Here is a 19,079-nt window from a genome sequence, read left to right as displayed (position 1 = left end):
ACTGGACTGGAAAATAAAGTGCTGCCATTATTGCTATGGAAAGTACTTTCTAGAGCGCATTTAAGTTCAACCTCAGTGGGCCAAAGTGCTGAACAAAGGATCAAAAGAACACAGAGAGAAAAGAAAAGAAAAAGATAAGCATAGTAATATAAATAAAAACAAATATACTCATTTATTATTTACAATTTTAAAACACGGGAAAAGATGTGTTTTTACTTTATTTGAAATTCGGCAGGTTGTTCCATAACTTTGGATCTACTACTGCAAAGACTCTGTTACCCTTACTCTGCAGGCGAGAACACAGTATTGACAAACCGCCTTGAGATCTGAGTGACTTATTTGGATTATTCGTACTGTACATGGAGAATGAGTTCAAAAGACTTTTGACCAGATTGCTATTAGAAATAATGGTTATGCTATTTTACAGTAGGCGTACTAAACGTGTGCTAATACTGTTTTTACCTTAGAATGTTTTAGGTTACGTAATGTAACTAATTTTGTTATTGTTAGGTTTAGGTGTATGTTTAGGGAGTGTGTCTTATTATCCAGTTTATGTAAGGATCAGGATGAGTAAATAGTATGTAGGATACTGTATGTACATGTGAAACAAGACTGCATAATGGTGCGTCACAGAAATATTATATTCAGTTCAATTTTATTTGTGTAGCAGCTGTCACAATAATAAATCATTCATTTCATTTGGTTTAGTGTTTGGAGATTCTTGATTTTTATATTATATTATACATATTTTTAAAAATATTAACATTTATATCTATTAATTATATTAATTTTTAATTAAAATTAAAAATAGATAATTAAAAGGACAGGTTGCTCAAAAATATAAATTTTATCATTAATTATTTATCCTCCACTTGTTCAAAACCTATTTGAGTTTTTTTTTCTGTTGAACAGAAAATAAGATACTGAAGAATGCTGGGGGTGAACAGCCATTGACTGTTTTTTGTTTCTACTAAGTTTATCAATGAATTCTTTTTAACTAACATTTTTTCAGAATATCTTGTTTTGTGTTCAACAGAAGAAAGAAATTCATAAATGTTTAAAACTGCTTGAGTGCGAGTAATCGGTGTGGACATTTTTGATTTTTGGGTGAACTATCCCTTTAAAATTAAATTTCTCCATCATTTACAGGAAAATGAATCCCAGTCAGTGAAAGTTTTATTACTGCTGATGTCTTTTAGAAATTGCACTTCAGGTTGGATAAGTGTCTCACCAGTGGTCATTCATTTCATTTTTTTTTTCAGTGAATTTGTCTTTATTGTTACCCCCTGTGCATTATCAAATCCATTCATTCAGAAGCATCAGGTGTCCAGCTCTCTCAGTCTGCCAGTATGTTTTTCAGGACATGTTTGTATGCATAACACAGACTTCAGTTTTCAGAGAGAGAGAAAGAGAGAGATGTTATATGGCTTGTTCTGTCTCATCTATGGTCTTCTTCTTTTATCACAGTTTTCAGACCAATGCAGAAGCAGCATTTTCCCAGTCTATAACAGAAGCGTCTCATTGTCTGCAATGTTTACATTGTGTGTATGCTGCTGACAGTAGTTGGTAGCCATTTAAATAACGTCTCCACTTCTCACATTTGGCAAGGGCGGATCCACATGCTAAAATCAACAAAGAAATGCTGTGAAAACGTTAGAGGGAGTCCAGTTCAGCTACAAAGCTCTATATAAAGTTGATTCTTCTCTTATTGAGCATAGAAGTTCAATATTTAGTACTTCTGTAGTTTTTAATTGTATTCCCTCATGTCCATTTATTCTGTTTGAAGTCAGTTTCTGTTTGTATTGCGTTCAAGCTTCTAATAAGTCTCAGAGGCTGACTTCCGACATCTATTAAAAATGTGTGGTTGTTACTAAAAGAAACACTAGTCTATAGTCAACTGTTTTTGCTGCTGCAACTTTAATACAATTTTTATTTAATGGTTTGTGTACTGATTAGCCAACCTGTTCACATTTAAAGAGCAACTATTATGTATTTAAAAAAATGTCATATTTTGGTGTTGGGGGTCTCCAACAGCAGTCTGATATGCATGCAAGGTCAAAAAACACTTTCATTTTCTTATATTAAGCATTTCTTTTTACTTAATTATCTCAACGACTCCCATATGATTCGTTCAGCAATTCATTTGTTCCCAAACCCCTCCTTAGCACAATGCTAATCTGGGCTGATTGGTCCGATGACCCAGTCTGTTGCGATTGGTCGACTGCATTCAGCGCAAGATAGAGAGTTTTGAAGTAGTCAGAGTGCAGAGTGTAATTGTGAGCCCAGTGCAGGAGTGCATTAAAGCAATGCAGTTAAACACCAGCATATTGCTCTATTCTTAATCATAACACACATTCAGTAATAATTCACACAGTGGCAAAAGCTGAACTATGTTAAAGCTTGATCGCCACACATGTGTAGAAACAGCTGATAGTGGCCATATCAACAACAAACAATAGAGGATCGCAAGCTCACAAATGCATTTAAATCCGTGAACAAAGTGGTATCGCATTCTCAAAGTGGTTTTAGATGCAATATGAGAATATAAAGAGTTAACCAGATACAAATGTTAGACAAAGTTACAAATAAAACTAAACAATTAAAAACATAATTTGCAAGCTAGAGAAAACATGGACGCTCACTTACACCTGTGAAATGGAGGAAGGAACTGGTCCATGAACTGTGTACTGTAAAGTTCCTGTTTAACTCTGACAAATTCCCATACATCAATAATCTTTTCTTATCCTCCCTTTAACAAACGTCCAATGAATCCCCCGTTGTAAGCATGTAGATTGCTGAAGCACTTGTCAGAAAAATGACAGGAACACAACACAGGGCTGGGGCTATAATGCTGAGGTATTTTTGCTAAATAAACTTCAACCACTGACTCTTCACTGCCTCATCTTTGTGTAGGAAAAAAATAACACTAACTTTCCCACACACTTTAGAGCACAGCGTCTTCATGACATGATTCAACCAGTATCTGCTACAGTGTCTGTCTTCCTCTTTTACTTTTTACAGTGTTTGTGAGCGGAGCCAGGGGTTTTAATTTTCTGGTTCTGCACTCACAACAAGTGGGCAGGACTTGCGTTCTGTATCGACGTCACGCCGACACGACTAAAGATTTGTTATCAAGACGATACATTTGGACCACTCTGAGTCAACTCTTGTAGATGAATCAATAGTTTTAAACATGGCACACTTTCAGATTTAAGCCTTAGCTGGATATTTCACTTCACTTAGAGCTGTGTTACACACTACATGTAAGGTCATTTTCAAAAACCCATAATCGGGGCTCTTTAAAATGGGTAACAGCAAGGCATTTGAGAGTGTCAATATGTTTTGTTCCAATAATTATTGGAACTCTGCTGATGTATTAATTTTTAATATAAATATTTAAAGTTAATAAGTGTTTAAACAAATAAACTTCAAAAGGTTTATAAAATACAGTCGGTAACACTTAAAAGTCTTATTAGTAAATTTTAAGTAACATTAATGCTGGGTTCAGACCATGCATCACTTGTTCTAGTTTGCTTACTGTATGGAAAGTTTTTTATCTCAAGCGAATTTTTATATAAAGTTTGATTTTGCGTTATTTCCACCTTCATGCTAAACACATTTTATATTTCGCGTCATTCACACTGCGTTGCTGAAATTCACCTATATTCAGACGTTTGCACTGACTCTGTTTATAACAAAATCTGATATTATTAATTATCACCACGTCTTGTAAGAATATTTGTATGCAATGTTGATGACTGTGATGATTTTAATAGAAGACGTTTGGTTTTGTCACATCACTTACAAGTGGTTTAGATACAATGTAATGGAAAGAAACCATAAAGAGTCACTGCTTACTGACTTTCCAGAGCAGATGTCTAGACAAAGAGAGTGAAGCATGAGAGACACAGAACTCAAAGAGAGAGAGAGAGAGAGAGAGTCTATATAAAAGCTCATTCTGGCTCTGTGGTAACAGTCAAACACATGCTGTCTAAATAGACATGAAGTTCGCTCTAATTATAGAATATTCTAGCTTTTAGCCTCTAATCTTCCCAGCAGGCCAATAATATGGAAAATGAAAATTATTAAAAAGCAGTTCTGGAGCCTCCAAGTCAAACTACAGTCAGTCAAGTCTTACAGTCTGTGTTTGTGGTAGAAAATCTGGTTCATTATTCCAGCAGAAAACTGCCACCTCTCGGCTGTGGAAACTCCTTGTCCATGTAGCACAAAGATGAGTTTGCTTGTGTTTGCACAAGTGGTTCAATGTGAAATCAAGGACAGCTTAAATTGTTCATGCTAAAGCGAAAAAAAAAAAGGTTTTCAGAACAATAAAAATATAAAACAGCGTTCCCCCGTACATTAATGTGTGCTGTTGAATTAAACTTGTTAATTAATTTTCTTTTTATTTCTTTTTATTTATGATCATAATAATAGTTTTTACTTAATAGTTAGGACTTAAGATGTAGAGCAGAGTTGACCTCAAAGACAGGGTTCAAGTCCAGGGTTCAAGAACAGCTCTAGAAAGCAGGTAAAACAAAAGGCTTAAAATAAAATAAACAAAAAATAACAAGGTGGGAATGTGGTAAAATCTGAAAGCGTGGTAAAAATCAGACGGGGGCTTTTCTTTTTTTTTGGATTGCCTTACAAAACACAGCGGTTGGGTTTAGACAAGTGGGTGGGCGGGTTAGTCTGTGATTTTTAAAACACTATTGGTTGGGTTTAGGGAAGGGGGAGGGTGGGTGCATCAGTCAGTAAGTAAGTCGTCAGCAGCCTCTGGTTGATTTACGCGAGAACAGCAGGTGCGAATGGCACTCGTGGGAGAAATTTGAAATCTGAAAAACTGTACATAGCGGCCTCTGGCGGATTCGTGAAAATAAAAACTGCAAAAAAACGGACCTCCTGTGACGTTTTTTGCTCTCTCCAGAAATGTATATAGAGGTACATTTTCAGAATGACCCTGGGTTGGTTAAACTCCTACTCTTTTTAGCATGACTACAGAGTCAGGACCTCATTTAGCATCTCATCTGAAAGACGGCACTCATAGAGCAGTATAGAGTCCCCATATATATAATGGGGCGTAAAGACCCACACAGACCACAGGTTGAGCACCCCCTGCTGGTCTCACTAACCTAGCTCTTCCATGTGGTCTCTCATCCAGGTACTGACTAGGCGCAATCCTGCTTAGCTTCAGTGGGCGACCATGTGAGAGTTGCAGAGAGCTAGCTGCTGTTAACTTTTTAGGATTTTATTTTTAAATTAAAACTAACAGAATTGTTCAGCTACTAGGATGGTTATAGCCATCATTCTGACTGTTCAAATAAAACTGTACAGAATTACATTTTTGTTACAGTATATTTACATTCAAAACTTCAATTGAGATTTTAGAATTAAGCCTTGAATGTCTGTTGTCATATTTTATGAAGCCATTTCCCTAAAGATACAATCTTTTGGTAATATAGCTCATGAGCAGTTTTTTAATTTTATTTTTAATTATGTTTTGAAAAGTCTTTTCTGGAACAAAGTTATTTTTGCTATGAGAAAACAGGGTGTCTGCAGGGTCTTAAAAAGTATTAAGTGTTGCTAAATCAATTATGAGAAAATGTAGCCCTTTTAAAGTAAAAAAAAATTAAAAGCGTTTTTACGAGATCTTCAATTTTATTCAACTGTTGTCCAAAGTGTTTGACTACAAAAAAATCATAAATATATATTTTTTTCTTCTAATATTAACAATGGCGTGCTAGATCTACCTGATTGGTTCAGGCCGGGATGTGTCCAGCCAAGCTCCTCCGTCCAGGTGATGTCACGTAATTTGCAACAAACGCAAAAAGATGACGTGACACTCTTTACATGTAGCGAAACTATACAGCGAAACAGACGGCAAAATGGGAAAATGTGAGTTTGCCTAATCCTGGTTGGAGAAAGACGAGTTTAAGCAGTGGCTTAACTATGCTTGTCACCGAAAACAACCACGTCATTTATTCTTTCAAGCTTTGTTTTTTTTTCTCCGAGCTTATCTGAGTTTTGTTGCACGGTTGTGTTACATTGATTTACTCAACTACAAACGATTATTAACAACTGTTTATTAAGTTTTCCCAGTGATGGGTTGCAGCTGGAAGGGTATCCGCTGGGTAAAACATATGCTGGATAAGTTGGTGGTTCATTCGGCTGTGGTGACCCCAGATTAATAAAGGGACTAACCAAAAAAGAAAATGAATGAATGTTATTAAGTTAAAGGTTTGATACTGACTAGAACTTGACATGGTGATGAGGTCTTAAAGTATTATTATAAAGTGAGGTCTTATTTTGGAGTGAAAGTGATTGGCCGTCCATTGGATCTCATTACTGTCGCGATGGCAAGCACCTGCTTTGTTTTTTATTTATTTATTCAAAAAGCGCATTAAAGTTGAGATACAACCTGAAAGACGACAATACAACACATATTATCACGAACATCAGCACTTTTAATAGTTTATTTTACAGACTTATAATATGCATGTTGTTCTATTGGAGTTTTCATTCCAAAATGGCCGCCGCGCCCTCTAGTGGCTGTTTCCCAAATTACACCAGAGTGTCGCCTCTTGGTCATTTTAAGCTCTTTGGATATACACAGAACTCTTTTGTGTTTTGTAATTTAAAAAAGAAAAAAGAAATTTACATACACAAAGGAAAAGTCAGGCCATTGTAGTTCATATAGACCATTTCAATGTGGTCATGTCATTGGCCCATGAACATTTCCTGCTTGTTATCAAACTATTTTATAACTGTAACAAAAGGCTATTCAATCATAATTTAGTGTTAAAACAGCTATCATAATATTATTTATCAATATGTGGCTCTTTTTAGATTCTCTGAAGCTATAGAAATCAAAAATGTAAAACAGGAAATACTTTGGGATCATTGTTTTTGTTTACATCCCATGAATAATCAAGAATAGTATATATGTGTGTTATTTGAACAAAATTGTCAAATTTAAAATGGCTGCCTCAGTAATTCGAGTGTTTATATGAAACCATCTTTTTATTTTGGATTGCAATAAAACACTGACATCAATCTTTATAAGATACACCCATATGCAGACATTGACATTTAATTAGTGATAATTGCTCCTTATTTGCTGACTAAGTGTCTGTGTCTTCATCCGTTTTTAAATGACAAAGGTGTGTGTGTGTGTGTGTGAGTCAGATTTTTGTCTTGCTGAGTTTCAACCCTGTCCTCGCGTTGCTTCTCCCTTGTCGGATCTTGATTGATCTCCTGGACTTTTGCCGTGTTTGTTGTCCTGGTGCCACATTCATTTACGCCAGTCTTTTCAAAGACAACAAACAACATCAGAGTGAGCTAGAGAGAATAGAGAGAAGTCTGTGCAAATTCACAAACACTCCACCCAGCGCAGCGCTTTCAACCAACCTGACCGTTTTAAATCACAATACACAATATTACGTCCCTCTCTTTCACATCCAGAATTACGTTTTACCCATACGTGGCTTTGAGTTAATCATTGGGCAAGTCCCAGATTCTGATCAGGATATGACGCAACTTGAGGCTCTTTGTTTCTCTGTGCTTTGGAGAGAGCGAGAGATGCATAAAGAAAGAGAGAGAGACTGTTTATTTTCCCCATGGAGGGATTTGGTTTAGGTGTGACAGGAATTGGAAAGGTCGGGCTCTTTACGATGAGTCAATCACCTCAGGAACTCAGCAGAAGAGTCAATAACAGATCGACCTATGATGCATCATATATAAGTTACATTCACACGCTTATACATGCTCCCAGCATCCTGCACTCTCTGGTACAGAGTTGAAGTGAGGTGAGGGATGTGACTCAGAGGAAACTGCTTCTGTTCAGGTGCTGCTGAGCATCCAGTGGAATGAGTGTGACTAAATGCCTTTTATAGTCTACATTGAGCTAGTAAACAACTAAAGGCTATAAAATTACTCCACATTTGGAGATCAATTGTGTATTTCAGCTATCCTGAGACTATTGAAATTAAGAAAAAATACACATTATTTTGAATTGTTTGCATTTTGCATGTAGATGTGTTGATTTTTAGATATTACAAGTATGCGTGTGATTGTGTGTTTGACTGAATTATTTGGCAATGCACTTTTAAGTCCTTTTGGGTTGTGTAATCAAACAGTGATAACATATTGATTGATTAATTGATTGATTGACTTGTTTTCCTAAATAATAAATTAGGGATGTCCCGATCAGGTTTTTTGCCCTCAAGCCCGTCAATTGATTTTGAGCATCTACCGATACGAAACCCCATAAGATACTTCTATAATACCTTAAAAAAAGAATAAACAAAGAGCGAAGAAACAGATCCAGGATTTTTTATTTAATTTACCTTATTTTAACATTCAGCATATCTGTTAACAAACAGAGCACTTCTGTGAGGTAGCTTGAACAGTCAAGTAATAAATAACAGATAAATAACTTAAAATACCCGGCAAGCATGTAAACAAAAAAAATACAAATAAAAGTGCCACAATGTTTGCAAAGCCAGTCTTGTGCTTTTAGGAACTGCACCCCTAACTCTTACTGTCATCACAGTAGTAACGTTCACAGAAGGAAATGTATGTTTTTCTTCATGAAAACTAACATCTCTACCTCTAACATCTCTACCTCAAGGACATTTGCTACAGCACTAAAAAGTCTCATCAATTTAATAACTATACCCCCAGACCTTCCTTCCATGTTCTACTTTGCCAGCATTTAACCAATAGCATTTATGCAACATGCCGCATACGTTGCTGTTTCTGTATGAAGTCAAGAAAGAGGTCTAACGCTGTGCCCCGCATAAATATAGATGTGTTAAAAAAATAATGAGATGGGGATGGTTGGACCCAATTTCCAATCACAAGATCAGATCTGAACATTCCTAATAAATATATACAGTTAGTACTGTGCAAAAGTTTTAGGTCAACATTACATTTGTTGTTTTACTAATGGTATAATGGATTTATGTGACCCTTTACCAGAAAACCAGCCAAAAGTGTAAAATTGTTTGTCTTTTTTAAAAATTGAGATTCATGCAGGGTGAAGAAATTATCTTTCAGATGATGTATGGTTTGTTAGGATTGGAGTTAGGTTAGGTTAGAGTTTAAACTTTTTTGGTTTAATTGTTTAAGACATGTAAAAGACAATGTTTAGAAAATGCTGTTTGTCCTTGGTTGAGCTGCATTTCTGAATTGATGGAATTGTGAATGTTGAAAAGTACAGATTTTTCCATTTGTTACTAAAAGTACTTTAGAAGTAACAGTTTTCATTCTTAGCATGATAAGGATCTGCTAATTGCAGTGAAAGTCTATTTAGAGAAAAAGAATAGCTGATGAAACACAGACTAAAATGAAAGGGCCTCCAAAGGGTCCAGACCTGAATATTATAAAGCCTGTATGAGATCACCTGGCCAAAAGAACTATATGACTATATATACTTTAAACCTAAGTAAAAAGTAAAGCTAAGTAAAAAGAGCTAAAAGAAGTCTGATATTACACAGCACATTATTTCAGAACATTTCAGGAAATGTTATGCTGTTGTTTTTTGTACATATTTTATATATTTTCTGTTTTTTTTTAATAAAGAGACTGAGTGACTATATATTGTGCCAAAGTCTTACGCCAAAAAAGCATGTATAGTGCTTGGGACTTTTGCACAGTAATGTATATATAATTCACATTGATTAAAGTTATAATTCATACTGTTTTTTTTTTTTTTTTGAAAGCTTCATACTATGGACTAATGTATAGAGCAGCATATGCACATATGTGTGCTACTGAAGACAATCTTTTCAATTAATATGTTTTTTTGAACTACCATGATTATCAACATATTGTGTGTTATGTATTTTAAGAGTGTTTTTTTATGGTTTGTAGGTTCGGGAGATTCTGGGCCAGTGCTCCTGTCCGTCACAGTTCCCCATGACCAAAGTCTCAGAAGGAAAGTATAAAGTGGGCGACTCCAGCGCTCTCATCTTCATCAGGGTATGTACAACTCTAAGGGTGCTTTCACAATTGTAGATTGATTGTTTTGCTTTGAAACAGTGATTAAAATTGTTACAATTTTTATTTTTGTTCTTGGTGCGGTTCGCTTTCACATGGCAAAGTTTCTAAACGGACCACTACAGTTAAAACAAGTCACGTGCCAGTAAACTTTCCTTACATTGGTCAGAGTTGTATTTTTTTCGGACTCCCACAGCTGTCATATGTTTTTATTTTAATTTATGATGATTAGAAATGAGACATTATAAGCAAAAAGGGGCACTTTCATTTTGAATGGTGACACCCACAGACATCGTCAGCAATTATAAATCAGAGAGGTACATCATGCATAGCCTAATAAAATAGATATTTTTGCTGATTCATTTGGCCATATTCATTTAATGCCACACTCTGAGTTCACATATCAAGCCATCGATTCTGTTATTTACTTCCTGAATCTGTGCTACTGTATCATTGGGACCTTTAGCATTCCCAGAATGGAGGCCAGACTATAATAATTATAGGTCCATAATAAGTCATCCCGAGGTTTGAATGGTGTTTACACAGTTGCCAGGCTGACCTATTCAAGACTTGAAGTCTGTTATCCAGCTTCATCTAAAAAGAACCCACACCCATTCATAATGCGGACAGAAATAGAGACCTATGTCATTTCCTGTGCTCTGTACACAACTCTCTGGATTGATGCGTGGGTGCCTATGGGTATTTATTTGCACTTTATGCATCTTACTTGTCGTACAGATTGTTACTCGCTGAAACTCTGGATGGAATTTTATCCTCCTCTAGGGCAGCAGGGCTGAATCAATCAAACTCCATTTAGTCTCATTCACCTCCGCATGGAGGGTGTGATCGAAACTCTATATCCCTCTATTTCTCTCAGTCGTCATCAGTCTTGGTTTTTCCTGTTTTTAATGTTTTTCCTCATTATGTTTGTGTGTGTGTTTGTGTTTGTGTTTGCAACTTAGCTGGTGCTGCTAGAAGCCTTTTATTTGCTGAGCCTATAATTATACATGTACACATCATCCTCCACTAGCAGAGGCAGAGTGATGACATCAGTAAGAAAAGATGGAAGGTGAAGGGCAATAAGATTGAGACTATCATCATTTGGACACTCACATTATTCAGTCGCACGGTTTAATCTGTGTCAGTTAAAAGAAAATTAAACTCACTGAATTGCTGAAAGCCCTGAAGACAGAGGCCTTGGCACAAGAGAGCATTAGCTTTGTTTATTGTTTATCATAATTATGGTTTCAGCATGTTTCCGCCTGTTGCCATGGTGACTCAGGGGTTGAATCCCAAGGGGTTTTTAAAGGCCAGAGCAGTGAAGCTGTAAAAGTGCAATGCTCATATTGGCTACAATTCAATTGTTACATTAGGACTTACTGTAAAAGCAAACCTGCCTGCAGCTACATTTACCTAAATGCAAAGGGGTGACAATTACACACTGAAGATAATTACATCTTTACTGATTATGATGATTTAAAGGAATTAAAGTAGGAGTTCAAAATTAGGGGTCTGCGCATTTTTTAAATGTATGTTTTTCCCTCCAAAGTTTCTATAGCCCCTTTCACACAGTGATACCACCAAATATCCAGTAAATTACTGCAACAACTTTACTGTTAAATAAAAATAAATGCTGTTCACATAGACATGGACATCCCGGAATTTTTCCAGAAAAGACCATTCACATATCCATTTCAAGATAGTGGTAAATTCTGATTCCATTAACGATAAGTTAGTTGTAATCGGCTGTGCTTGTAACATAAGTCATAAGTCAAGTCCAAGTCAGACAAAATAGGTATGGGGGAAAAAATGCTACCATCTGAAGGCGCTAACCGCAGTTAAAAAAAGCTTTGTTTACACATTTGACAACATTACAAATTATGATGATTTAGAAGGACTTTTATTATCATAAACAGCGCGGATGTGAATGCGTCTGAATGTTCTGATTGGCTGGAGTAAACGTCTCGTGTTGGCACATTCTAATCGTGAATGCATTCTTCCTGGCAATTTTCTTTTTGCGTTCACGCAGTGCAGCCTTCTGGCAAATTACCGGAATTGTTACAGTGAATTGTAAAATTGGTGGAACCGATTTTAGCTACCGGTATTTTCTAAAAGGGCCTGTTCACACATGATCCCTGTTCTGGAACATTGCTGGTAGTTTTCCGGAAAAGTTTGTACCTGTGAAAGAGGCCTATATTTGATCAAAAATTCAGTGCAATGATCAGTGTTGTGGGACATTATGCATTTTTATATTTAATATGTAAAAATAGGTTTTTTACTCAATAACTCCAGGCCTCAGTGTGACTCTGTCATTTAGAAATCAATATTTAGATTTAATGCTCAAGAGACATTTCTTATTATTATATTATGTTGACGAAAGTCGTACTGCTTAATGTTTTTGATGGGTTATTTGATGGTTTGATAAATAAAAAGTTCAAAAGAACAGAATTAATTTAAAATATATATGCATTTTTTGCTAACTTATAAATGTTTTCATTTAAACTTTTCATATTTTTATACATTTTGAGGTTTTTTTTAACCTTTGTTAAACAGGACAGTAGAGAGTGTAGGCAGGAATGTGTGTCTTGTTTCCCCTGCATTCTGTTATATTCTGTTTCAGCCTGTACAGCTGCTTTGTGAACAGCTCAGCTTATTTTGTCCTGCCTTCTTTTGGTAAGAGTGGTTTGGCAAGGTGCTTTGTATTAGCAGCTGGGTGTAGACTGACTGCCGTCTTCCGAAACGTTATGTTTAGATGAAGAATCAAGCATGAATATAACCAATGATAGGCAGATTTCTTTTTATAGAATTTTTATTATATTATTGAGTGTAACTGAACTCAATTTTTATCATGTTGCTGTTGTCGGGATTTATTGCTTTAAGATAATATCTTTAACTGACAGCCTAGTATTTACATTAATATGAAAAAGTTGTAAATGTTTATTCTTCATTCATTCATTCATTTTCTTTTCAACTTAGTCCCTTTATTAATCAGGGTTCGCCAAAACAGAATGAACCACCAACTTATCCAGCTCGTTTGACGCTGCGTATGCCCCTCCAGCTGCAAGGCATCACTGGGAAATACTGTAAATGTTTATTACTTCTTAGGATATTGTAATTGTGATTAATGGAACTTATTTTAATTATCATTATGCCGGAAATGCATCCAAAACAAGTATACAAGATTGGTGAAAATTAACTAGAGGTAGTATATCCAAAAAATTACATTTGCAGTTAATGTCCTCACCCTCAAAACACTAAAGATAGAGGTGATTGTTGTCTTCAATAGACCCTTAATGAAGATTTTTTGTTGAATCTATGGTCTGTGGTGTTTTGTATAATGCAGGTCATTTGTTATCCATTTTTGAGAAAAGAAAAACACATACAATCTGTCCAAATCAATCCCAGTGGCTCCTGATTATAGACTGAGGGTTTTATGAAGAGAAGCAATCAGTTTGTGCAAGAAATTGAACATTATATAAAATATTAGCTTTAATCCTCAGATTGGGCAACAAGCTGAAGCTTCCAAAAAACGGGTAACCATTGACTCGCATTGTACAAATCACAAAAGACCACTAAAAATAAAAATCTTCTGTTCTTCTGAAGAAAAAAAATGACATACTATCTCCAAATAAGTAAATGAACAGTAAATATACATTTTTGGTTGAACTATCCCTTTTAAAATGTGTCTTAAATCCATATTTATAAAACTGCCTTTCATGGCCGATGCTATCATCTTGGGAAATGTAAAATCCTATTAACTATTTTTGTCTATTTAGAGCTTCTTTTCATCATGACTCTATTGGCACAAAAATTTCTACAGCCATTAAATATTGCCTACAGTATCTACCCCCCCACTCTGTGTAGAGAACTGTATCGCTTGAATTTACATATAAATAAATCAAGATTGAAACATTAATCTTCACAAAGATATTTTCTTTAATTAATTTGTGCAACTCTGCATATAAAGTTTATCTTGAATTCTCGGGTGCTCCAGTTCTTGTAAGTTATCACAGGTGGGCACTGTGCCAGCCGGCAGATGTGCTCTCTTTTCATAGCAACGGCACACAGACACTCATCACATGATGATTCCTTACCATGTGCTCAGCAGATGGAGTTCAGCAATGCTACAACTGTAAAGAGCCTTGTTGTAACAGGTTCGAAGTACACAGTCAACAACTGCAAAAGAGTGTGTTTTCCTTACTTGCTGTTTTTTGATGAAAGAATCAATAGCACTCTTTTATCTTACATTTCTCCCTGTCGACGCTCAGAGCTAAATAGAAGGGCTGTGTCAGTGCTAAATCTTCTCCATTGGAAGTGGGGGTTGAGTGAGGGAGGGAGAGAGTGTGGTGTCTTTCTGTTCTCTCTTCATCTCTGTCATAGTGTGTTGTCATGTTAATGAAGGCAATGGAGGCAGCAGTGAGTGTTGGTTGGTTTTATATACAGTTGAAGTCAGAATTATTAGCCCCCCTGTTTATTTTTTCCCCCCAATTTCTGTTTAACGAAGAGAAGATTTGTTTTTCAACACATTTCTACACATAATAGTTTTAATAACTCATTTCTAATAACTGACTTCTTTTATCTTTGCCATGATGACAGTAAATAATAATTAACTAGCTTAATTACTTTAACTAGGCAGGTTAGAGTAATAAGGAAAGTTATTGTATAATAATGGTTTGTTCTCTATCGGAAAAAAAAAATAGCTTAAAGGGGCTAATAATTTTGTCTTTAAAATGGTGTTTAAAAAATTAATAACTCATTTTATTCTAGCTGAAATAAAACAAATAAGACTTTCTCCAGAAGAAAAAAATATTATCAGAGATACTGTAAAAATTTCCTTGCGCTGTTAAACTTAATCTGGGAAAAATATTTTAAAAAGAAAAAAAAACAAAAGGGGGCTAATAGTTCTGACTTTAACTGTATATATATTGCTATAAGGCATAAGAGGCTGATCTTATAATAATCAACTGACTCACTGGCATGCTCTTTCACCTGTGCTATTAGCGGTGTTTGAAGATATGTGTTGCTATTATTACTGCCTAGATATACAGTATTTAAAAAAATTTAAAATAAACATTAAGAAACTGGACTGATACACAAAATGAATGGACAATGACAGCAATATTTGCACAAATGCTATTTTTACACTGCTCTGTGCAACATTTCTACCTCAGTGACAAATGTTTACATGTACAGTATTTAAATCTGATCCAATAATTGCACAACATCCATCATGTACTGGTCAACAATCTTATTTGCACTACATGTTGCACAAACCGCACTTTGCACTTTTATTCTTATTTTACTTATTTTTTTATTTTAGTTTATCTTATTTTATTTAATTCTTATCATTTTTATAGTAGTGCACAGTCCTCTGTGATGTTGTCAATTCATGTTGTTTGATGTAGCACCTTGGTCCAGGAGGAACATTATTTCGTTTCACTGTCTACTGCACTGTATATTGTTGAAATGACAATGAAGCCAACTTGACTTGACTTTACTTTAAATAACTAGCAGTACTGTTTGTGCTATGGATTTTGCAGAAGAAGTTAGATTTTGCAGTATGTAAACATATGATATGTCTTTTCTTATGTGTTCAGGCTTATGATTTTTGCCTTGGGGAAAATAAAACATATCAAAAAAATTAGCCACATTAAAGGGCTTGAAGAAAGACTAGGGGTGGGCTTCCTTTGAGTGAGAAATCGCCCAGAATACCCCAGCAACAAGCTAATGTCAACTAAGCAATCTCTCTGTCGAAGCAGATTTTGCATGGGCTAGCACTACCAGCGTTTTTTTCTTTTTCTCAGAATATGTAAAAAACTAATTTACATGTTAATTCTTGTTTTGAAGCTCTGTATGTTACAAAGAGACCTACTGCTTAGCAGTGTTGGGTAAATTACTTTAAAAAAGTAACAGTTTACAAAAATGCTGATTACTACTGGAAAATTGTAATTGGATTACATTACTAATTAATCATTCATTCATTTTCTTTTCGGCTCAGTCCCTTTATTAATCTGGGGTTGCCACAGCAGATTGAACTGCCAACTTATCCAGCATATGTTTTACGCTGCGGATGCCCTTCCAGTTGCAACCCATCAAGGAAAAACAACCATACACACTCATTCAAACACAAACATTTACCTATACCGCATGTCTTTGGACTGTGGGGGAAACCAGAGCACCCGGAAGAAACCCACGCAAACACAGGGGGAACATGCAAACTCCACACAGAAATGCCAACTGACTCAGCCGACGCTTGAACCAGTGACTTTCTTGCTGTGTGGCAATTGTGCTACCCACTGTGCCACCATGCTTCCTCACATTACTAATTTCTTAATGTAAAAAGTAATCAGATTACTAATTACTTTGTTACTTTTATAACATATCTAAAATACAAAATAAAAAAAATAAACTGCAGCTTTCAGTAATTTAACATTCAGTGAAAAACATTACAATGCGTTTAACACAGCAGCTTGACAAATTCAAAAGATTTAAAGAGATTGTCACTTGTTTTAAAGCTGTTTGTCTTTTATTTTTCTTTTGAACGCAAAAGAAGACATTTTGAAGAAAACTGGATACTTGGCATTCATAGTAGGAAAAACACATGCTATGTTTGTGCTTGTGGAGAAAAAATGTAAATACTGAAATGTTGAATTGAAACCAGGAATATGAAAGTGCGTTCGCTAACAATATGCGTCTCCATTGGAAATAATAAACTGGATTGATGCAAAAGATGCAACATGTAAACAGCCCCTATAAGTAGCTATACTTCTCTTCACATTTTCAGAAGATACATTCACTCCCAATCCTGAATAAAAATCCAAATTAGCCTATTTGCGCTGCTGTGTTTTTGGGTAATCAAAGTAATGTCTGTATTTCCACTTGAAGAAGCAACTACTCTCCCCAGCTCATGTTCTCCAGCTATTTAAAACCCCATGCTCATTAACTGACTTTGCAGCTGAAAGCATAATTTAAATGAAGCAAATGTTGTCTCCTAAAAGCTATATTTGTAATGTAAGTAAAACAATTACATTGACTTTAGTAATTGTAATCAAATCACACAAATTTAAAAGTTAACTTGTTATATTGCTGCGTTTCCTCAAAATTGAATGGGAATACAGTTGCACCCAACTCTGCTCCATAGTCATTCTTTGCACTGAATGACGACATATTATACCTTTAAAACGGCATGTTTCTGATGTTTTTATATGGCTTACTACATTCTGATGCAGTCTTTTCATGCCCTGTACTTTGTTTTGTATTTTTCCATTTGGCAAACTTACGTCATCTACCACTAAACAATCGATCTTCTCATCTGGAGCCATTAACCTAACTGTGAACATTTCTAGTTCAGTAATCATTGATTTATTTTTTGTTACTTTTTTGTTGTTGTTATTTAAGACAACACATTCCAGATGAATAGAGTCGGCATGGGATGATAACCAGTTTTAAAATTTACAGATGTTTTGAAAAGTCAATAAAACTTTCTGTTATGCTGTTTCTATGGTATGTGTAAGTTCCAAAGATGCCTTTTCAAGTTGAAAATAAATCAGTGTTTTTGAAACTAATTAAGACAGCAAAAGTCAATGATTTATTTAAATTATTTAGCCTGACATTTATTGTTTCAAAATATTTTAAATGTTAAAAAATAAATACCATGTTTAATCGGGAAAAGGTTGTTTTTTACCCAGACATTTGAAAAGAATATATTAAAGAGCAGTAATTACAATATCATGATATCGTGGAACCGTGATATTTTTACCCATAGTTATTATACCGTCAGAATTTTATACCGGCCCATGTCTAGAATAGAGTAAGACCATACTTTCAATTGATTGATTACTTTATATAATTGGCAAATGTAATTAATATGTTATGTTATTATGTTGTGTGTAGGTGTTACGGACTCATGTGATGGTGCGCGTGGGTGGAGGTTGGGACACACTTGAGCATTACCTCGACAAACACGATCCCTGTCGCTGTGCTGCATACGGTGAGCTCACCACTCGTGTCATTTCCTGTCTCTAAGACTTCTTGGAAATTTTTAAACAAAGCTACATGTGTTTCTCAAGTCTGCTTGTTTACTTTCTTTCAGTTTCATAAATTCAAGTTCTACAAGTTTTTTGTCTCGTGTTTCGTGGTGAATAGTAGTCAGTTCACTCATTTAAGGCCAATATCAAAGCTTATAGTGCATTTCAATCTATTTGTGAATGTGTTTGGAACAGATTGATAATAGCTGCCCTCCTTATTTATTACCATAAAAATAATACTTAAATGTATGCAAAAATACTCAGATTTTCTATTTTTGCTGATTAAAAGTATTTGTTCATTTAAAAATGACTCAACCTTTTATAAAGTAGTATAGAAGACACAAAAAAAGCCTTTTTGTGGACCAGGGGGGGCCAAGTCGGAGCACTCACTATGGTCCCCTTGTTTTGCGCTGGTTGGGAAAATTCCAAATTGATACAAACAATACATTACAATTGGCTTAAGATTGGCAAGCAAGATTCGGGACATTGTAACCTGCAGAACCTGGGAACTTAAAAAAAAAAAAAAAAGCCTTTTTGGGAAGTCATTACTTGACAAACCACTTCGAAATGACCATTTACTGTATATCAGTATTGATTTCCAATTCACTTATGAGGTAATTATTATTTTCTTATAAATTTTAAAAGGGTTGTCTGACATACTTCTATCTTTGACAGCTCACCGGTATCAGCAGGCAAAAGCGAGTGGCCAGGCTCCTCACAGTAAGAGCTCCAGCACTCATTCTTCCCGCTCAACAAGCCCAGGACCTCACTGGCGTAATGAGGGCATCGCACCCTACAAAATGCCCGACAGACGCTCGTTGGACCCTGCAATGGGCACCACTGCGCAATCCTCTCCATCAAGACCCGGCAGGTCACACCATGCAGCCGTGCCTGTGGAGATGGACACAAACACAGGACGGCCCACAACACTGCTGCCTCGACCACCACGAGACAGATCAGAGCCACGCCACTTTAATCCGCTCAGGTTAGTGCGGTGTGTTTGGGTGTTTAGCTGTGGATTTACAAAGATGTGTGTGTGTTTACAGTTTATAGGAA

At 35.6% G+C, this 19,079-nt stretch overlaps 1 protein-coding gene across 1 annotated transcript in view; it reads left to right on the top strand.

Moving 5' to 3' along the window:
- gas2l1 (growth arrest-specific 2 like 1) overlaps window positions 1–19,079 on the top strand; it is a 53,434-nt gene that overhangs the window by 24,553 nt on the left and 9,802 nt on the right. Inside the window, exons 2-4 of the mRNA XM_695912.10 lie at window positions 9,871–9,978; window positions 17,890–17,986; window positions 18,699–19,008. Coding sequence (XP_701004.4) covers window positions 9,871–9,978; window positions 17,890–17,986; window positions 18,699–19,008 — 515 coding nt within the window. The remainder of the gene's footprint in view (window positions 1–9,870; window positions 9,979–17,889; window positions 17,987–18,698; window positions 19,009–19,079) is intronic.

Source organism: Danio rerio, chromosome 5 (assembly GCF_049306965.1).
Source record: "Danio rerio strain Tuebingen ecotype United States chromosome 5, GRCz12tu, whole genome shotgun sequence".
Taxonomy (NCBI): Eukaryota; Metazoa; Chordata; class Actinopteri; order Cypriniformes; family Danionidae; genus Danio; species Danio rerio.
This window is presented reverse-complemented; position numbering and strand designations above follow the sequence as displayed.